General features: G+C 36.7%; 1 protein-coding gene across 5 annotated transcripts in view; it reads right to left on the reverse strand.

Annotated features, from left to right (window-relative positions):
• The window catches only part of LOC106068584 (uncharacterized), an 80,407-nt gene extending 62,244 nt beyond the window's left edge, over positions 1–18,163 (reverse strand). For 3 of the 5 annotated variants that reach the window (XM_056014596.1, XM_056014599.1, XM_056014595.1), the window contains exons 1-11: positions 18,001–18,163; positions 16,206–16,356; positions 15,399–15,461; positions 13,918–13,962; positions 12,805–12,825; positions 9,707–9,751; positions 8,812–8,865; positions 6,991–7,032; positions 3,940–3,972; positions 3,123–3,164; positions 1,093–1,134 (exon numbers count right to left, since the gene is read on the reverse strand). In XM_056014596.1, the coding sequence (XP_055870571.1) occupies positions 1,093–1,134; positions 3,123–3,164; positions 3,940–3,972; positions 6,991–7,032; positions 8,812–8,865; positions 9,707–9,751; positions 12,805–12,825; positions 13,918–13,962; positions 15,399–15,461; positions 16,206–16,356; positions 18,001–18,009 (547 nt within the window). In that variant the 5' untranslated portion in view covers positions 18,010–18,163. Of the gene's footprint in view, positions 1–1,092; positions 1,135–3,122; positions 3,165–3,939; positions 3,973–6,990; positions 7,033–8,811; positions 8,866–9,702; positions 9,752–12,804; positions 12,826–13,917; positions 13,963–15,398; positions 15,462–16,205; positions 16,357–18,000 lie in introns of those variants that run through there. The other 2 variants (XM_056014597.1, XM_056014598.1) reach the window with 2 other exon arrangements.
• Positions 18,164–18,366: the final 203 nt, after the last annotated feature.

Genomic DNA, 18,366 nt, shown 5'->3' on the forward strand with positions numbered 1-18,366 from the left:
CGGCCATAAGCTTTCAGTGGCCTAAGGCCGGCCCTGCTAAATGGCGGCGATGCTACGCCACGGATCGACTAGTGTCAGTTAAAGCAAGTTTGTGCCCAACCTGGTCTTTAAAACGTTTTCTGATGTGGGGTGGGCATCTCACTTTTACGATGACCAGCCTCTGTTTCAGCTCACCCAAAAAAAATTGCAGTTGGCATACGGTCGTGTCCTTATTGGGATATGTGCCATGCCCTGCACACACCAATTCCTGAATGTACACCCAAGCCCCCAAAGATACGCCCCACTCCATAAATGCACTCCAGAAACTTCCATGATGCATGTCCCAGCCCTTGAATGTCCGCCTTATGCGATAAATAAACTCCCAGTACATAAATGTACTCCAATGCCCCTTGATGTACACCCTGTACTCTGAATGTACACCTCCTGACTGAATGTACACCTCCAGACTGAATGTACACCTCCAGACTGAATGTACGCCTCCAGACTGAATGCACGCCTCCAGACTGAATGTACGCCTCCAGACTGAATGTACGCCTCCAGACTGAATGTACGCCTCCAGACTGAATGTACACCTCCTGACTGAATGTACGCCTCCAGACTGAACTTACGCCTCCAGACTGAACGTACGCCTCCAGACTGAATGTACACCTCCAGACTAAACGTACGTCTCCAGACTGAACGTACGCCTCCAGACTGAATGTACGCCTCCAGACTGAATGTACGCTTCTGACCCTGAATGTGCACTCCAAACACAGTAATCCTCTAGTCGATGAGTTTAACTCTTTTTCTCCTAATTGACGATACCATCGTTGATTGCACCTCATTAAATTAAGCTAGATTTTATAAACTTTAGTTTGTGTTCTATAAAATAAAGCATGCATTCCCCTTTAATTCTAGACCTAATAAAGCACTTTCTGGTAACAAACGCGAAAGTTATTCAAGCTTAACCATAACAGAGGAAAAAATACTAATGACAAAATAAAGAATTACATCGGAACGTGGAGAATAATTACTGAGAGAAAGATTTAAGTTACACATGTAAGAAAGAGAGAGAGAGAGAGAAAGAGATGAGAATTGCCTCTGGAGACTCACTTTTGTCATCAGGAGCGAGACTCCCCCTTTCACCTTCGTGTTCTGAAAATAGGTCATAAAAAGGTAAACATGCAATTTTAAGAAATCTATCACTACTGCTCGTGATAAAACATGTATAGGTCAGGTCTGACTACGTATGCCTGTAATTTAAAAGTCGGTGTTGGAAATCAAGATGGATATGCTTAAAATTTAGGAAGGACTTGAGTTTGACTTTGGGTGAAATTGAAGTAGTTAGTAGTGTTTTTTTTTTTAAATATTATTATTGAAATTAGTTTCTCTGTTTGATCTGTTATTTTACAATCATATTCTGAATTGAAGTATGTATTCTAGAATTTAGTGGTATAACTATATAAGTTGATGAAAACGTATTTGTGGGCAAATTTTTTTTAAACTAAGAAACTAAGTCATAACATTTGTTATTGTTATCATTGTTATATCGTCATAGGTTGTTTTTTTTTTTTTTTTTTTTTTTAACAAGATAAGCAATTTGAAGTTCTGCTGCTCTGACTAGTGCTGATGTGAAAGTGCTGATGTGAAAGTACTGATGTGAAAGTGCTGATGTGAAAGTACTGATGTGAAAGATACTGCACATGTGGTATTATAAGAAGCAATGAGAAAAAAATTTGTTTAAGTATCAAGGCGCATGTGATCTTTAAATGGAACAATAGGGAAACCAGCTACTATTTTATCCTGAATTTAAGATGTATCACTTTTGAAAGGACCTACATAGTAGGGTGTACAAAAGCAGGCATGTCCTCCTTCTGGCAAGGATTCGAATAAATTGTGAATAATGTCCCGGATTTTCCGCATCTTATTTCTTGTATTATTTCTAACTGATCTTCTATCGACCGTCTTTCTCCATTGTTTTCCGTTTTATGCTTTGAATAGAATCTTTCAATGACAAGACTCGTCCAAGCTTGAACTTGGTTTGTCTTGGCTATCTATGAAGGGGGCTCGAGGTTCGACACTGGACTCAGCAAAGTTGTGTTCACTGAGCGCCCAAAGGCAGCGCGGAAAACCTTTTCCCAGATACCCCCTTCCCCACCGGTCCACAAATGAGATTTGACCAAAGCGCTCTGAGCATGCTATAAGCATGAAAGTAGCGCTATATAAAAGGTATAATTATTATTATTATTGTTATTATTTATGTTTTTCCATCGCTTTCTCTGTCTGGCTCATCTTTTTGTCTGATACTGTTGAAGGTCTATGCGAGCCCTGACGACCTGATGATTGGACCATAAAGTTTTAGTTTGCGTTTTGTTTTTGTTTGTTTTGTTTTTTTGGTCAGCGGGTCATCGTGGATGTTGCCATTGTCATCATGTTTCGAATCTCCTCATTCGTTAGGCGGTCTTTTGTGGGTGATATCGAGTATTCTGTTAAAGCATCTCAGTTCCATTGCTAGGATCCTCCTCTCTAATTCTGTAGTTAGCGTCCAAGCATACAAGAATGTGGCCATGATCAAGGAATGTTTAACCACACTAGTTCTTTCGAGTCTGAAGTACTGTCAATCCTATAGCACATAACAATTGGGGTATTGATGTTTCATAGTGTGATCAGTAAAGTAACTTGAAATCTGTTGCAAGACAGAAAGATGACAATTTAAAAAAAAAAACTCCATATCGTGATCATGTGGCTTTAAAATTTCTTCTTTTTTTTTCTCTTTGATCTCACTTCTATGTTCAAACAAGTAGTCCTATATCTGCGATGAACTGCGCAGTGGTTTCCAGGTCTGGTAGCTGCTCATATAGTATTCGTTGGGGTCAGTGTCTAGTTCGGGCTTCTTGATAGAGTATGCAGCTTTGAAGGACATGGTCGGCATTCTCTGTGGATACTCCACAAGGAAGATCTCATTAGTGCCAATAATTTAGCTTTTAGAGCACGTATTGTCTCATTCTGTCCAGTCCTCGTTTCTGTCCTCCTTTGGAAATCGTTGTCTTTCTATATGTCCTCCTTAGGACATGTATACAACATGAAATAAAAAGATAGTCTAGCTCATTCATTATCCATGGTATATCAGTAGTAATACTTACTTAATTTTTCTTTATTGGACCAGATGCTTTCTCTTCGGAGACCTGTAACACACAGTACAACATTAAATGAATAACATTAAATAAATAACATTAATCATAATGAATACATAATAAAATAAAATAATTCCACTGAACAGAAGTCTTCTTCACCTTTCCCACAGTCTGCTGAACCGCTGGGGCACCAGTCATGATTTGTCGACCGTATTTCCCCATTCCTCTGTATTTCGCCTTGGATAGCATCTCTCTCTCTCAATAACAGGCCCATCCATTCTTCAATGTTTTTACCCCAATCGCTCTCTGTCTGACTCATTTTTTACTTTTCCTTGTACAGTTCCCTGAAGGAAGGTCTTTGCGAGCCCTGAGGACCTTGTGATACGGTCATAACGTTTAGATAGTTGTTGTTTTTTTAAACTGGTCGGCAGGTCATCATGAGGAGTTTGCTCTTGTGATCATGTTTTGAATCTGCTCCATCTGTGATGCTTTTTTTCTTTTGTATCTGATACCTAGTATATTTCTGCAACATCTAAATTTCATTGCAATGATCCTCCTCTTGAGTTCTGCAGTTAGCGTTCAAAATTCGCAAGACTACAACAAGTATTCACTATTAAAAAAAAAAGTTTTAAGCTTTAAGGAGATACAAAAGACAATATGGTTTTATTAATCCGCACATACGTGTATGAGAGGAAACTGTTGGAAATCTTTTAGGAGACACTTTTGGTGCCAGAACGAAAGGAGTTACGAACTGGAAGCAGGACTAAAAGTGAAAGACACGTTAAAGAAGCTTAATTATTAGTAAACTAAAATGTGAGATACTCACTGCCAAGTCTTTTATATCCTATAACTTCTTGGTCTGAAATATGAATTATATATATATATATATATATATATATATATATATATATATATATATATATATATATATATATATATATATATACATATATATATATATATATATATATATATATATATAGGCCTATATATATATATATATATATATATATATATATATATATATATATATATATAGTAAATGGTTGTATATTGGACATTTTTAAAAGTTCTTTGTAGTATTCCTATTTTATATTTTTATTTTACATTTGTTCCCCACCTGATTATGTTAAACTATATTACTCATTGATGAATTCAAGTTGATCAGCATTTATTATCAGCATTTATTAAAAGATGCTAAAAGCTAATATAAGATACTAAAAAACTAATATAAGATACTAAATACTAATATAAGATACTAAATACCGATATAAAATGCAATATACTAATATAAGATACTAAATACTAATATAAGAAACTAAATACTAATATAAGATACTAAAAACTAATATAGGATACTAAATACTAATATAAGATACTAAAAACTAATATAAGATAGTAATTACTAATATAAGATACTAACTACTAATATTAAATACTAATATAGGATACTAAATACTAATATAAGATACTAATATAGGATACAAAAAACTAATATAAGATACTAAATACTAATATAAGATACTAAAAACTAATATAGGATACTAAATACTAATATAAGATACTAAAAACTAATATAAGATAGTAATTACTAATATAAGATACTAATTACTAATATTAAATACTAATATAGGATACTAAATACTAATATAAGATACTAATATAAGATACAAAAAACTAATATAAGATACTAAAAACTAATATGTGCGACTATATTCTCCGTGTACTATATATATACATAAGTCATGTATTGTGTACTCATTTTTAAGCTCTCTTCAAGGCGAAGCGCAGTCTGTGTTGTATAGTGGGTAGATGTTTGTGTTCATGTATTTCACACCATCATGTCATCAGTGTATATATAACAATGAGATGCCCTTGTACCTTAGAGAACTGGTTACTCCATATGTTCCCCCAGAGAGCCCTGCGCTCAATGGACTCGACGCTTTTAGTGGTGCCACGTTTCTCCCTCAACAGCTACGGTCTGCGGGCTTTTTCAGTGCACGGAACAAAAGGTTTGGAACTCACTCCCCATTGATCTCAGACAGACAACATGCTATACCACTTTTAAGAAGAACATTAAGGCCTACTTGTTTAAAACTTTTTTAGATTAGTTTTTTATTTAAATTGTCGTGTTTGTGTTTTGTTATTACAGCGCCTTGAGCCTACATTTTGTTTGTTAACAGCGCTTTTTATTATTATTATTATTATTATTATTATTATCAAGTGGTCATCAGCTTCGTGCTTAAAGGCCTCAAACCGATTCCCGTCCTGGCGTCTAGGACCTGACATGCTGATACATAGTGGCCAAGTACATAGTGGCCAGGTACATATATCGTAAGTAATAACAAGGAGTTAAGTGACAGTCCCAAATTATTAAGAATATCGCTATGAAATCAAGACACACACTGCAGCAGTACGGTTGGAAGTTATCACGTAAAGAAATGTATTTCAACAGTAATATTGATTTACTGTGTCAGTATCATCATCTCTCATCATCTCTGCCTGTGGTTCCTTCTGGGGCATAGGCCGCCAACCAAATTGCTCCAGGCGTCTCGGCTCTGGGCGAGTCTCTCCAACTGTCCACACGTCTTGCACATCTGCTTCAAAATCGCGGCGCCATGTATTCTTCCTCTTTCCTTGGGGGGTTCCAGGTTAGGGCTTGCCTTGTTATGTTGGATGCAGGCTGCGAAGGGTGTGACTGTGTCAGTATGATGTCTTAAGTATTTTGTGTTTATCCATTCTGGCTTAAAAATGTTTAACGTCTATCTATAAATTCAGTGTCAAGGTCTGAACAAATAAGAAGTAGGAAGTATCTAGCTCTTCCTTTAAATACAGCCCTGGTCAGTGTCTTTTACGATAATATTCACAAATCTGAGCCTTGTACTTTTATCCACATCAAAATTAGTAACTGGATTATTGGGCTATGAAATCTCTCGGGTTGTGTAGCAAAAGGTCATTCGTGTAGGTGTATGTTCTATAGTCCAGCCTCCTAATTCCGATTTGTTTCCCAGAAAGAAAATCTGCACCCGTGTAGAGGCGTGGCTTGTAATCCAGCTACTTGAGATTTTTCTCCAATTAAGCAAACTCATTACCCAATTACCCTTGAAGGTGTATGGCTTAAAGTTTAGCCCGCGAATTAAAAATTATTACCATGTAAGCACACTCAGTTCCCTCGTAAGGTGTCAATATGCTGATATCGAGCCTACGTCCATAGAAATCGACTTGTGGTCACCTGTCTATCAATGAGCTCAATGTAATGGACTAAACAAATGAAAATGTCCAAACGTATCGAAAATGATCTACATGAACAATGTCGCAAACAGGGCTGTGTAGTGTGCAGTGTTACTATTTTGTCAATCGCGTTGAAACTTGCATCACTAAAGCGGGTTCAGTAAAAATTATTATTTTCCAGTTAGTTGATTTTTCATGCAAAATGCTTCTGGATCATAAGTTACGTTGATTAAACGCAAAATCGTACATGAAGAGCTATAAAAAAAAATACAGCACTTTGTGCAGTTAAATGGCTAATAGTACAATACCTACCTAAGGTACTAGGTTATTTAACAAAAATGAGGTCTACAGCCTTTGAGATGGACGACGAGTTCGCGGTAGTAGTCAACGCTTACGGCTCCAGGCCCCGCGTATGACACTCGCCCAGGGCATCAGACACTGCTAAGGCCGCCTAAACTCTTTGGCACCCCCAATAGGGGTCTTGTTTTGCTACCCCCATCGGCCCAGTCGTCTCCTCTAACGACCGTTTTCACCTGGGAGCCTCTTTAAGGTTCAGAAACACAGACCTGGTTTGCCATACCAGGGTAGAGGCGGGGATTGGGGAGGCAGTAAGTGTATCATGCCTCAGAGTCTATTCGTCTCTTACCTATAACTTCAGATGATAGCCTTACTTGAATTCCTGGCATAGCTGTAATTGGACAGAAGAATAATGCGTAAGCTCTTGTTCTATAAGAGTTATCTAACTCAAGCACTCACGGAACAAAATTTGTCACTAAACATTCAGATTATAACTGACCAATTTTAAAACAGCAAATTAAATCTAAGGAACTGAAGATACAGTTAATTCTACGAATCGAACACAAAAAGCATGTCACTAAACATTCAAATTATAACTGATCAATTTTAGAACAGAGAATTGAATCTAAGCAAATGAAGATGCAATTACTTCTTCGAATGAAGATGGAAATGCATGCAGAGTCATAGGTCGTCATAGATATACGAATAAAAAATATATTAAGGTAACATAAGAAAATGACCGTTACTTCTATCTCTGAATCAGTTCATTATATTTTTTTAAAAAAGCCATTTTGCTCTTGCTGACAAATGCAAACAAAGAAGTGCTAATTGTGTTTTTTAATGCCAACTTGAACTTAGTGCTCTCCCCTCAATGACAGTGTATTGCAGCGGTTCTCAACCTTTTAAGCTCGCCGACGCCTCTTTACAATCCCACACTCTGCCGCGACCCCCCCCCCCCTCCCCGCTCAGACACACAGCAATAGAAGAACAGACAAAACTATTCATTTTTTCGATGGTCTCTGGCGACCCCTGGCAAATCGTCAATCGACCCCCAAAGGGGTCGCGACCCACAGGCTGAGAACCCCTGGTGTATTGCAAGGGAAAAAAATTATTATTCTAAGTTTTATTCGCCTATAACGACTGCATATTTAAAAAAACAAAATGGAAATTCGAAACAGGATCGCAATAGCAGTAAAGGCCTCCCAATAACCTGCTGACCACTGTCAGAAAACGGAAGCCTCGACTGTATCACGAGGTCCCGGTGGCTCCCGTAAACCTTCCTACAGGAAACAGTATACAGGAAATAATGGGGAGACTCTTTAGAGAATGGATGAGCCTTTAGTCAAGGCGAAAGAGAGAAATGAAGAAAGATGGCGCGACAGTTTATCTGTGGTGCCCCAACAAGATGAGAGTGTGTCTATAACGAACATGAAAGTGTGTCTATAAAGAACAAGATGAGAGTGTGTCTATAACGAACATGAGAGTGTGTCTATAAAGAACAAGATGAAAGTGTGTCTATAAAGAACAAGATGAGAGTGTGTCTATAAAGAACAAGATGAGAGTGTGTCTATAAAGAACAAGATGAGAGTGTGTCTATAAAGAACAAGATGAGAGTGTGTTTATAAAGAACAAGATGAAAGTGTGTTTATAAAGAACAAGATGAGTGTGTGTTTATAAAGAACAAGATGAGAGTGTGTCTATAAAGAACAAGATGAGAGTGTGTTTATAAAGAACAAGATGAGAGTGTGTTTATAAAGAACAAGATGAGAGTGTGTTTATAAAGAACAAGATGAGAGTGTGTTTATAAAGAACAAGATGAGTGTGTGTCTATAAAGAACAAGATGAAAGTGTGTTTATAAAGAACAAGATGAGAGTGTGTCTATAAAGAACAAGATGAAAGTGTGTTTATAAAGAACAAGATGAGAGTGTGTTTATAAAGAAACAAGATGAGAGTGTGTTTATAAAGAACAAGATGAGAGTGTGTTTATAAAGAACAAGATGAGTGTGTGTCTATAAAGAACAAGATGAGAGTGTGTTTATAAAGAACAAGATGAGAGTGTTTATAAAGAACAAGATGAGAGTGTGTTTATAAAGAACAAGATGAGAGTGTTTATAAAGAACAAGATGAGAGTGTGTTTATAAAGAAACAAGATCTAAATGTGTAGCTTACTTGTTGGCGGGGGCCGTGCTGACAACCTTTTCTGAGCTCGCATCATGTCAGTATCTAGAGTAATTGACCAGAGACAGATATACAGTCAGCATTTGTATTGTCAGAGACTAGCATTGAAATTAATTGTTCATTGAATTAAGTGTTAGATGTGTTTCATCTACTTTTAATTTTGTTGGCCGCTTCTGTTTCAGTTTATTTCTCTTTTGTTCTTCACTTCTCTTTTCTTTCTCTTTCATCTTCTCTCTTTCCTTCTGTTTATATATATATATATATATATATATATATCTTTAGTCATCTTTTCCCCTATTGTTGTCCCATTTCCAACTCTCTTTCTGTCTTTCATCTCCCTTACTTCATCCTCTCTATACCTCTTTTTTCTCTTTCTTCTTTATTATTCTCTATCTCTTTTTTCTCTTTTTTCTTTATTATTCTCTATCTCTTTTTTCTCTTTCTTCTTCATTATTCTCTATCTCTTTTTCTTTTCTTTCTTCTTTATTATTCTCTATCTCTTTTTTCTCTTTCTTCTTTATTATTCTCTATTTCTTTTTTCTCTTTCTTCTTTCTTATTCTCTATCTCTTTTTTCTCTTTCTTCTTTATTATTCTCTATCTCATTTTTCTCTTTCTTCTTTATTATTCTCTATCTCTTTTTTCTCTCTCTTTTTTATTATTCTCTATCTCTTTTTTCTCTTTCTTCTTTATTTACATCTTTCTTCCCTTCTCTTTCTCGACTTCTTTTTTTTTCTCTTTCTTTTCTTCTCTCTTCTGTTTGCTCCTCTAACGTCTCTCTCACTCTGTGTTTCTTTCATTCTCCTCTCTCGCTCTCTTTATAAAATGTTAAATTAACTATACATAAAATATGTAGGGAATTTTTTTAAAAATCTAAAATCTACCTACACTCAGCTGGGTCATCGTCTTTATGTGTCCCGTAGATTGACGACCCTGAAATATAACAATGAAATCTGAATTTTAGTTGTGTGGTAAAGGGGGAAAAAAAGGAATTAAGTCACATGATTTATTGAATAGATTTTAAAGGGAATACTTTGCATTGCAATAATTTCTAAATGCACTAGCCGGCTCATTAAATTGAACTGTTACGAAGAGGGTCATCTGGACACTGTCTTTATCCTCCTTGGTTCCAACAGCGACTATGATTCGTGTTATGGAGTACAATCTTTATGTTACTGTGGAGACCCCTTATGGAAAGACATTATATCCAGTGCCGGCGTTAGGCCACTGCAACCTATGCAGCCGCAGTGGGCTGCGCACTTTCATAATCCTCGCACTAATTCTTAGTATAAAATATTAAATTAAACTATTTTAACTTATAACAGGGTTCCCGCGGCATACTGATTTTCCAGGAGATCTTGGAAATCTCGTGAAATTATTAAAATCTCTTGAAAACTCATAAAAATCTCCTAAAAAATGGACAAGATTTTATCTTTAAGTTATATTCTACCAAACCGCGAAAACCCCGTTAGAAATGCTTAGCTTATCTGTCCACTAATAAAATAATAAAACTTGAGATAAAACATTCACGAAGATAGATTAAACAATTTGGAATTTTGATGATATACTGTATGACTTCGCTACATGCAAGGCTCGTAAAGTAAAGCTTCTTTGATCGTGATTTTGTACTTAGTAAAGAATGAATAAAATGTAAAGACGAATTTATTTTCTAATACAACATCTTAATTTTTCACTTATTATCCTTATCGCTACACAGAATGAGACCCGCCCAATCCGTTTCGCACAGGGCCCCGCAATTGTTAGGGCCGGCTCTGATTTCATTCACTTATGACGTAGATAAGGGGGTGGCATTGGCTTTGGTGGAAGCGGAACCAGCCATGTTTCGTTTGGTTCGCTTGTCTTCCAGATCTGAGGTGAAGCTCTTTGTTTCTGTCCGCAGCATTCTTTGTCGCCATATCTTGCCCCCATAGTGCGGTCTAGGGCTTTGCCTTGAATCATCGATGACCACTGCTTTGAGGTCCAGTTTCATTAGTATGAATACATCCTTGTATCAGAGCTAGGGGAGAGGGGGGGGGGCGACAGGAGGTGTTGTTCCAGTTGCCTGTTGAGGAACACTTTGGGGAGTTCTTCGTCCTCCACACTTCGAACAAGGCCAGACCAACGTAGGCGACTAGGGGGCGGAGCTCAGCAAGTATAAGAAATAGCCAGAAAATCTGTCTCTTATATTAGCATTCCTTTTGCATCTATATGCACATACATGTTATTGGTTTTAGTTTCCTTAAACTGTAAATGTAGTTTTCAGTAAATGAAACGCGTTTTATCAATCAGCTGTTATTTTTACATAAGAAACTAAGTTAAAATTATGTCAGACATTAATTACAATAAAGTTTTTCATTGACTTGTAGGAAAAGGAAAGGGAAGTTCCCCTTTTAGACCATGAAATCTATACGGCAGATGATGTAAATGTCATCTGTTTCTGTGGCACACGTTTAACAAGTATGTCATGTGGCCAATACAACGACCAACTTTCTTTACTTTTCCCAAAATAATGTCAGGTGGACTCAGAGGCGCCTTATAAAATCCCGAAATTATTTTGTAAAAGATAATTGTTATATTTTGTGTGTGTGTTATCCATTCGTTGTGAATGATGCAAGATAGGTGGCGTTGCCGTCATTTCGTCTTAGTTAGGGGAGACGACTGAAAAAAAAACGTAAAACTGAAAGGTTGTGTCATTGTGGTGAGTTCGATTTTGTTAAAGAATTTTATTACCGAAGTCTAGTACACTTTAATTTGATTTCACATTAACTCGATTTTGTTTATATTATAAATAAAGTGTTGCCTCGTTTGTTCACATATTATTTGAAGTTTTATTAGTTAAGATATATTACGCCTACATCTGTTTAGTTGCCTACTAGCAGTTTGGTGCTACAAGTCAACGACTGATAACAACAATTATACAATTATATTTTTAATTAACAACTTTCCCTATTCAAGTGTTTCAATGTATTTGAAGAGTGGAGCGGGGGTTCATATATTACACCGCGTCCAACATCTAAAAAAAAAACGAAAAGAAGCACACACTCTAATGGTCCCAATAAGAAGAGTTGTTTTTTAAAGATTTGCTTATTTGTCTTGTATATGTCTTGTCTATGTCTTGTATATGTCTTGTCTATGTCTTGTATATGTCTTGTTACTCTTGTATTATATGTCTTGTTACTCTTGTATATGTCTTGTATATGTCTTGTATAAGTCTTGTTACTCTTGTATATGTCTTGTTACTCTTGTATATGTCTTGTATATGTCTTGTATATGTCTTGTCTTGTATGTGTCTTGTATATGTCTTGTATATGTCTTGTCTTGTATGTGTCTTGTATATGTCTTGTATATGTCTTATATATGTCTTGTTACTTTTGTATATGTCTTGTATATGTCATGTATATGTCTTGTCTTGTATGTGTCTTGTATATGTCTTGTAGCCCTACTCCTAAGCCCCGTCTTCAGGTCAATGAGTTTTGCGAAGTAAAATTTCAACGGACACGAGATATTTAAACCCCCATCTCTATCGCAGTTAAGGTGGGACAGTATGGATGGTTGTTAGATGTTAGGGCTAGATTAGTGGCAAAAACTGCTTGGCTACCTAATGAAGGGGGTTCGAATCCCGACTCGAGCGGAGTTGTGTTTGCTGAGCGCTTCAAGTCAGTACGGAAAAAAATCGACCAGATAGCCCCATCCCCTATCCGGTCCACAAAAGAGATTGGATCTTAGCGCTCTATGCATGCTATAAGAATGAAAGTTGGCTATTCAAAAGATTTTTTTTTAATCGGTCTCGCCCAGTCAACCGATATGGCCGTTTACCGTTGAGAGCCCTCAGACAGGACAGGGGTGAAGAGCCCCATGTCCAGGCCTGGTGGTTGGATAAAAGCCTTTCTGACTACCAACGGGATAATAGCGCCTACGGCGCCGACGCCCTACTGGACTTCACTGAAGGCGAGCAGATAAGTACATTTCATCGTATGGGTACTTACAAAACTTGCGAACTTCATCTTCTGAAAATACAAATCGTCAGATTTATTTTATTAATTGTAAAAATAGTTTTTAAATTGATAAACGTTAATGCTTAAACCTACACTTAAACCTACACTTAAACTTACACTTAAACCTACACTAAAACCTACACTAAAACCTACATTTAAACCTACAATTAAACCTACACTACACTTAGACCTACACTAAAACCTACACTAGAACCTAGACTAAAACCTAGACTTAAACCTACACTAAAACTTACACATTTCCTTTTTCTTCACTATCACGAAGACACAGTAGAAACAAATGAAAGCTATTAATAAAACATTATTCCTTCTCTCTCTCTGTCTCTGTCTCTCTCTCTGTCTCTCTTTCTCTCTCTCTGTCTCTCTCTTTCTCGCTCTATCTTTCTCTCTCTCTCTCTGTCTCTCTCTCCCTCTCTCTCTCTCTCTCTCTCTCTTTCTCTCTCTCTCTCCCTCTCTCTTGTTTTGGACGTTTCATCAGGACGGAAGATTATTATGTCATATCCCGTCATATAGCGGGAAGGTTTGAACCCGAAAACATCGATACCAAGGTTCGTAGCGCAATGCACTCGACCAAGCAAGACAACACTTAGGCGAAACTTGCTGGACTGTCAGGTGTCTAATCTTCATGGTCGTAACATTAATGACAACAAACTTAGTCAATTGTTACGCATCTGTTTCCCCATCATGTACAACTAATACAAAGGGATGCAACCTTAAAACTCAGTTACTCAGCTGTGTACAGTATGCAGCCTAGTAGGACTAGGTAAATATTCTCTAGTGTCACTTCACTTGGACATCTGTCGCTTGTCCATTGTTTCCCTTTTTAATACATGTTCACTTAACTTTGTGAGTCCCGGCCTTAAACGTGAACCATTTGACATTTAAAAAAAAATTATATTTCTGTGCATAGCAGCCGGAACACACACATAACACACCATCTCCAACACAGCCCACACACTACACACACACACACACAACTCACCAACCACCCCAAAACGTTCCCCTGTTCACGTGCAATCTTATCACTATCGAAAGTTTCGAACTGTGCGCGCTACCGTTGTTACAGGACATACTCTGGCGCCTCACCTGTCCAACTGTCCGGCGGCGATCTTCCTCGTCTCAACTTTGTGACTGAAACGTACAGAGGTGTATCCACATGTACAAATAGCATCCAGTTAGAGGGGCAATAAAATATATGAGAATGAAATATGGCCTACAGTTTAGATTGGAATATGAAATAAATAGAACACTACGTTGTCCCCAATATGAGACTGAAATATGAACTGAATTGTTAACTGAAATTTTAGCTTATTAGATCTAAATATTTGAATGCGATTGGTAACGATTTAGTAATCGTGTACAATGTTTGTATGAAATCAAAACAAAAAATTTTTGGGGAAAAATGTGCCACTTTTTGTGGTGTTTTTATAGGAAGGTAAAGATAAATAAATAAATGTAGATTGGATGGATGAATTTGTGGTTGGATTTGTGGATGGATGAATTTGTGGGTGGATGGGTGGATTTGTGGATGGATTGATTTGTGGATGGATGGATGGATTTATGGATGAATGGATTATTGGATGGATGGATTTGTGGATGGATGAATGGATTATTGGATAGATGGATTTGTGGATGGATAAATGGATTTGTGGATGGATGGATTTATGGTAGGATGGATTTGTGGATGGATGGATGGATTTGTTGATGGATGGATTTGTGGATAGTTTGATTGATTTGTGGATGGATGAATGCATTATTGGATGGATGGATTTGTGGATGGATGGGTGTATTTGTGGATGGATGGATGGATTTGTGGATGGTTGGATTTGTGGATGGATGGATTTATGGATGGATGGATTTGTGGATGGATGGATGGATTTGTGGATGGATGGATTTGTGGATAGTTTGATTGATTTGTGGATGGATGAATGTATTATTGGATGGAGGGATTTGTGGATGGATGGGTGTATTTGTGGATGGATGGATTTGTGGATGGTTGGATTTGTGGATGGTTGGATTTGTGGATGGATGAACTTGTGGATGGATGGATGAATTTATGGATGGATGGATTAGTGGATAGTTTGATTGATTTGTGGATGGATGAATGTATTATTGGATGGATGTATTTGTGGATGGATGGATGGATTTGTGGATGGTTGGATTTGTGGATGGATGGATTTGTGGATGGATGAACTTGTGGATGGATGGATGAATTTGTGGATGGATGGATGGATGGATTTGTGGATGGGTCAATAGATGGATTTGTGGATGGGTCTATGGATGGATTTGTGGATGGGTCAATGGATGGATTTGTGGATGGGTCAATGGATGGATTTGTGGATAGGTAGGTTCTTATGTATGTGGATAATTGGTTAAGCTTGTATGTTAAATAGAACAATCGAGAAAGAAAGAGAAAGTAGAGACTAAAAGACACCAACAGAGAAAAACAAATGGATTGAAAGAAAAGAAGTGAAAGATGTAAACTACAGAGCGACAGAAGATGGAGAGAGAAAGACATAGAAGATAGAGAGACAAAAATGTCATGAATCAAAGAAAACGTCCCTTACAATTTCCGAGCTTGATCAGTATATTATCTTGAGGCTTAAAGCGTCTATCTCTCCCCTTGACACCTGTAAGAAAAATGTTTCAGGTCTTCGCTACACTTATGAAGGCAAAAAAATATGTTATAACAATGACACATAGTAAAGTTAGAAGAATGAAATAAGCAAAGCTAGATGAATGGGGACATAGAATTGTTAGACAAAAATGTGGAGATAGCGAAGTTGTAGTGAAGGAACACATAACAAAGTGAGAAGAATGAGTTGCACCTAAATTTAGAGACAGTTCAGGACAGAAGATTTAAGAGGAGTAGTAACAGTACTTGAGACACTGAACTAAAATCTACAAATACTAAAACAAATCCCAATACAAACACTCAGACAGACACACAGAAACAAGAATGTTTCTTGCTCCATATGCTAGCACAAATTTGTACAAAGGCTCCTTCTTTTTTTTTGTGCTATTAGAGCATGGAATGGGTTGCCTGAATCAGCCAGGAAAACCAACGACTTGGCAGAGTTTAAGTCACTGATTAACATGCATGACTAGATTCACACATTAAAGAGTTTTGAGTTTTTGGCACATCGGCACAATTTAGGCCATGTCGTGCCCGTAATCCTTCAAGGACTACTCTCCCTTTACAAGAGCTAAATTCCATACAGTTAAATCATTAAAAACAAGGTCTATTCACAGTTAAAATAGTAAAGGTAGTAAAAATGTAATAATTAGTAAAAATCTTATGTAATCCTATTCTCTGTTGAAATGACGTCTGTAGATTATAAGACACGATAATAATTTGACAGTATCACACCTACCTATAGGGAACTTATCGTCCTCTAGAATATCCACAATCTTCTCATTGGGTGGAGACAGAACAGTTTGGATATTTTCATCCAGCCTTGCATCATTCACGTGCTGGGGTATGTACTTCTTCTTCACCGGGGCCGGGGGCCCAATCAATTCAAACTGGAAATATAGGGAGATAAAACATTATAGTTTTTTGAGTTTAGGCACATCGGCACAATTTAGGCCATGTCGTGCCCGTAATCCTTTAAGGATCCTTCTCCCTTTATATAACAAGGGCTAACTTCTATACAGTTAAATCATTAAAAAAAAACAAGGTCTATTCACAGTTAAAATAGTAAAGGTAGTAAAAATTTAATAATTTGGTAAAAATATAATGTAAATATTATATGTTGACAATTCATAAGTCAGATCTTCGTTGACAACCCCACCTCCCGGACAAAGCCCAGTACCTTCCCAGGGTCGACATTGTCGAATAGTGTTTTTAAGGTGTGTCCTCTGAAAAATGTCTCCCTGACATCCTGGTATCTGGGGCAATCAATGAGGATATGTTCCACGGTGAGGCGAGAGTTATATAGGGAGAGAACAATTTAAACTTGCGCCTCGAAGATTAACATACAGTAGTGACTAATGTTGATTTAAGTTTGACACATACATTATTCTATACATTTTATATACAAACAAAAAATAACAAATATTATAATTAATTGTCACGTTTTGTTAGACGGAATCAAAATTAAGGAATTACAAATTTTAATAACAAAAGACTATAGAACGGTGTTTGAATCACAGTATTATCTTTGTAAAAGTCTACAGTCGGCACCGGGCGGATTTACCTACACACGCCAACACTAACATACAATATCTAGGCTATCAAGGCCCCATTTCTCAAATATCATTAGTTTATTGCAAGTTGATATAAGGCACTTGATATACATAGATTACTTACCTACACACGCCTACACTAACATACAATATCTAGGCTATCAAGGGCCTAATTTCTCAAATATCATTAGTTTATTGCAAGTTGATATAAGGCACTTGATATACATAGATTACTTACCTACACACGCCAACACTAACATACAATATCTAGGCTATCAAGGCCCCATTTCTCAAATACCATCAGTTTATCCAAAGTTAATTTAAGGCACTTAATATAAATGTAATACTTACCTACACACGCCTACACTAAAATATAATATCTAGACTGCCTAGGGCCCCATTTCTCATATTTCATTAATTTATCTAAAGTCGATATAATCCACTTAATATAGACCTACATATAGTATGGTTAAGGTCTGATTTGATTATAATGCTGCATGCACACCAGTTCTATATACATAGATTCAATATATATGCGAACGAAGAGTGAAGAGCCTTCTTAAATGTAAACTGTTTTTGAGGCCCCTAAATTTAGATTCGATTCTTATTAAGCATTAAAACCTTTGAGGATATAAGATTTAGCGTCAACTTTTTAAAAATTGTTTGTATTTATTCATTTAGCTATTCAATATAAAACCTTGATCTCTATATCAATAATAAATATAAATCTAGAACTTGGATTAAGAGTCTAGACTCAATGTATCTGATTCTATAATCATCAACTAAAATGTTGATCAAAGTTTCTCGATAAAATCAAGAAATAAGCAGTTGAAGTCTCAAAGTAACTTGAACGTCTAGACAGGCACATCTATACACCTACAACGTAACTAGACCTAGACTCTATATTCTGCTATGTTTGGCTACAAAGAAACGTCTATGATTTATAAGACAACTAAACCAGCTTTCTCTTGGTTAACTTACATTCTCCATTATCTCTCATGTACTGGAACTCTGGAACTGAAGGCTCAACTAGTCTTAAATTGTGTGAAAAATATATTTAATTGTAGAATTATATCTGTAATATCTAGACTCTCTTGGTTTAAATTTACAATAGACTACTAGACACTTCATTAGGATATAAATCTACAATATTAGACAAGACTGATATTCTGTTCCAGTGCTAAAAGGGACGCAGCTGCCAAATGTAGTGATTTTTTTTTTCTTTATGAAAGAAGCGTAAACTAACGCGCACTAATTATCTACACCCCGAATACCACTAATCGCTCGCCGTTTATTCCTCTCACATGATAACCTAACGATGTGGTGACCATAACATTATTGTTTAAG

This window comes from Biomphalaria glabrata, chromosome 16 (genome assembly GCF_947242115.1).
Source record: "Biomphalaria glabrata chromosome 16, xgBioGlab47.1, whole genome shotgun sequence".
Taxonomy (NCBI): Eukaryota; Metazoa; Mollusca; class Gastropoda; family Planorbidae; genus Biomphalaria; species Biomphalaria glabrata.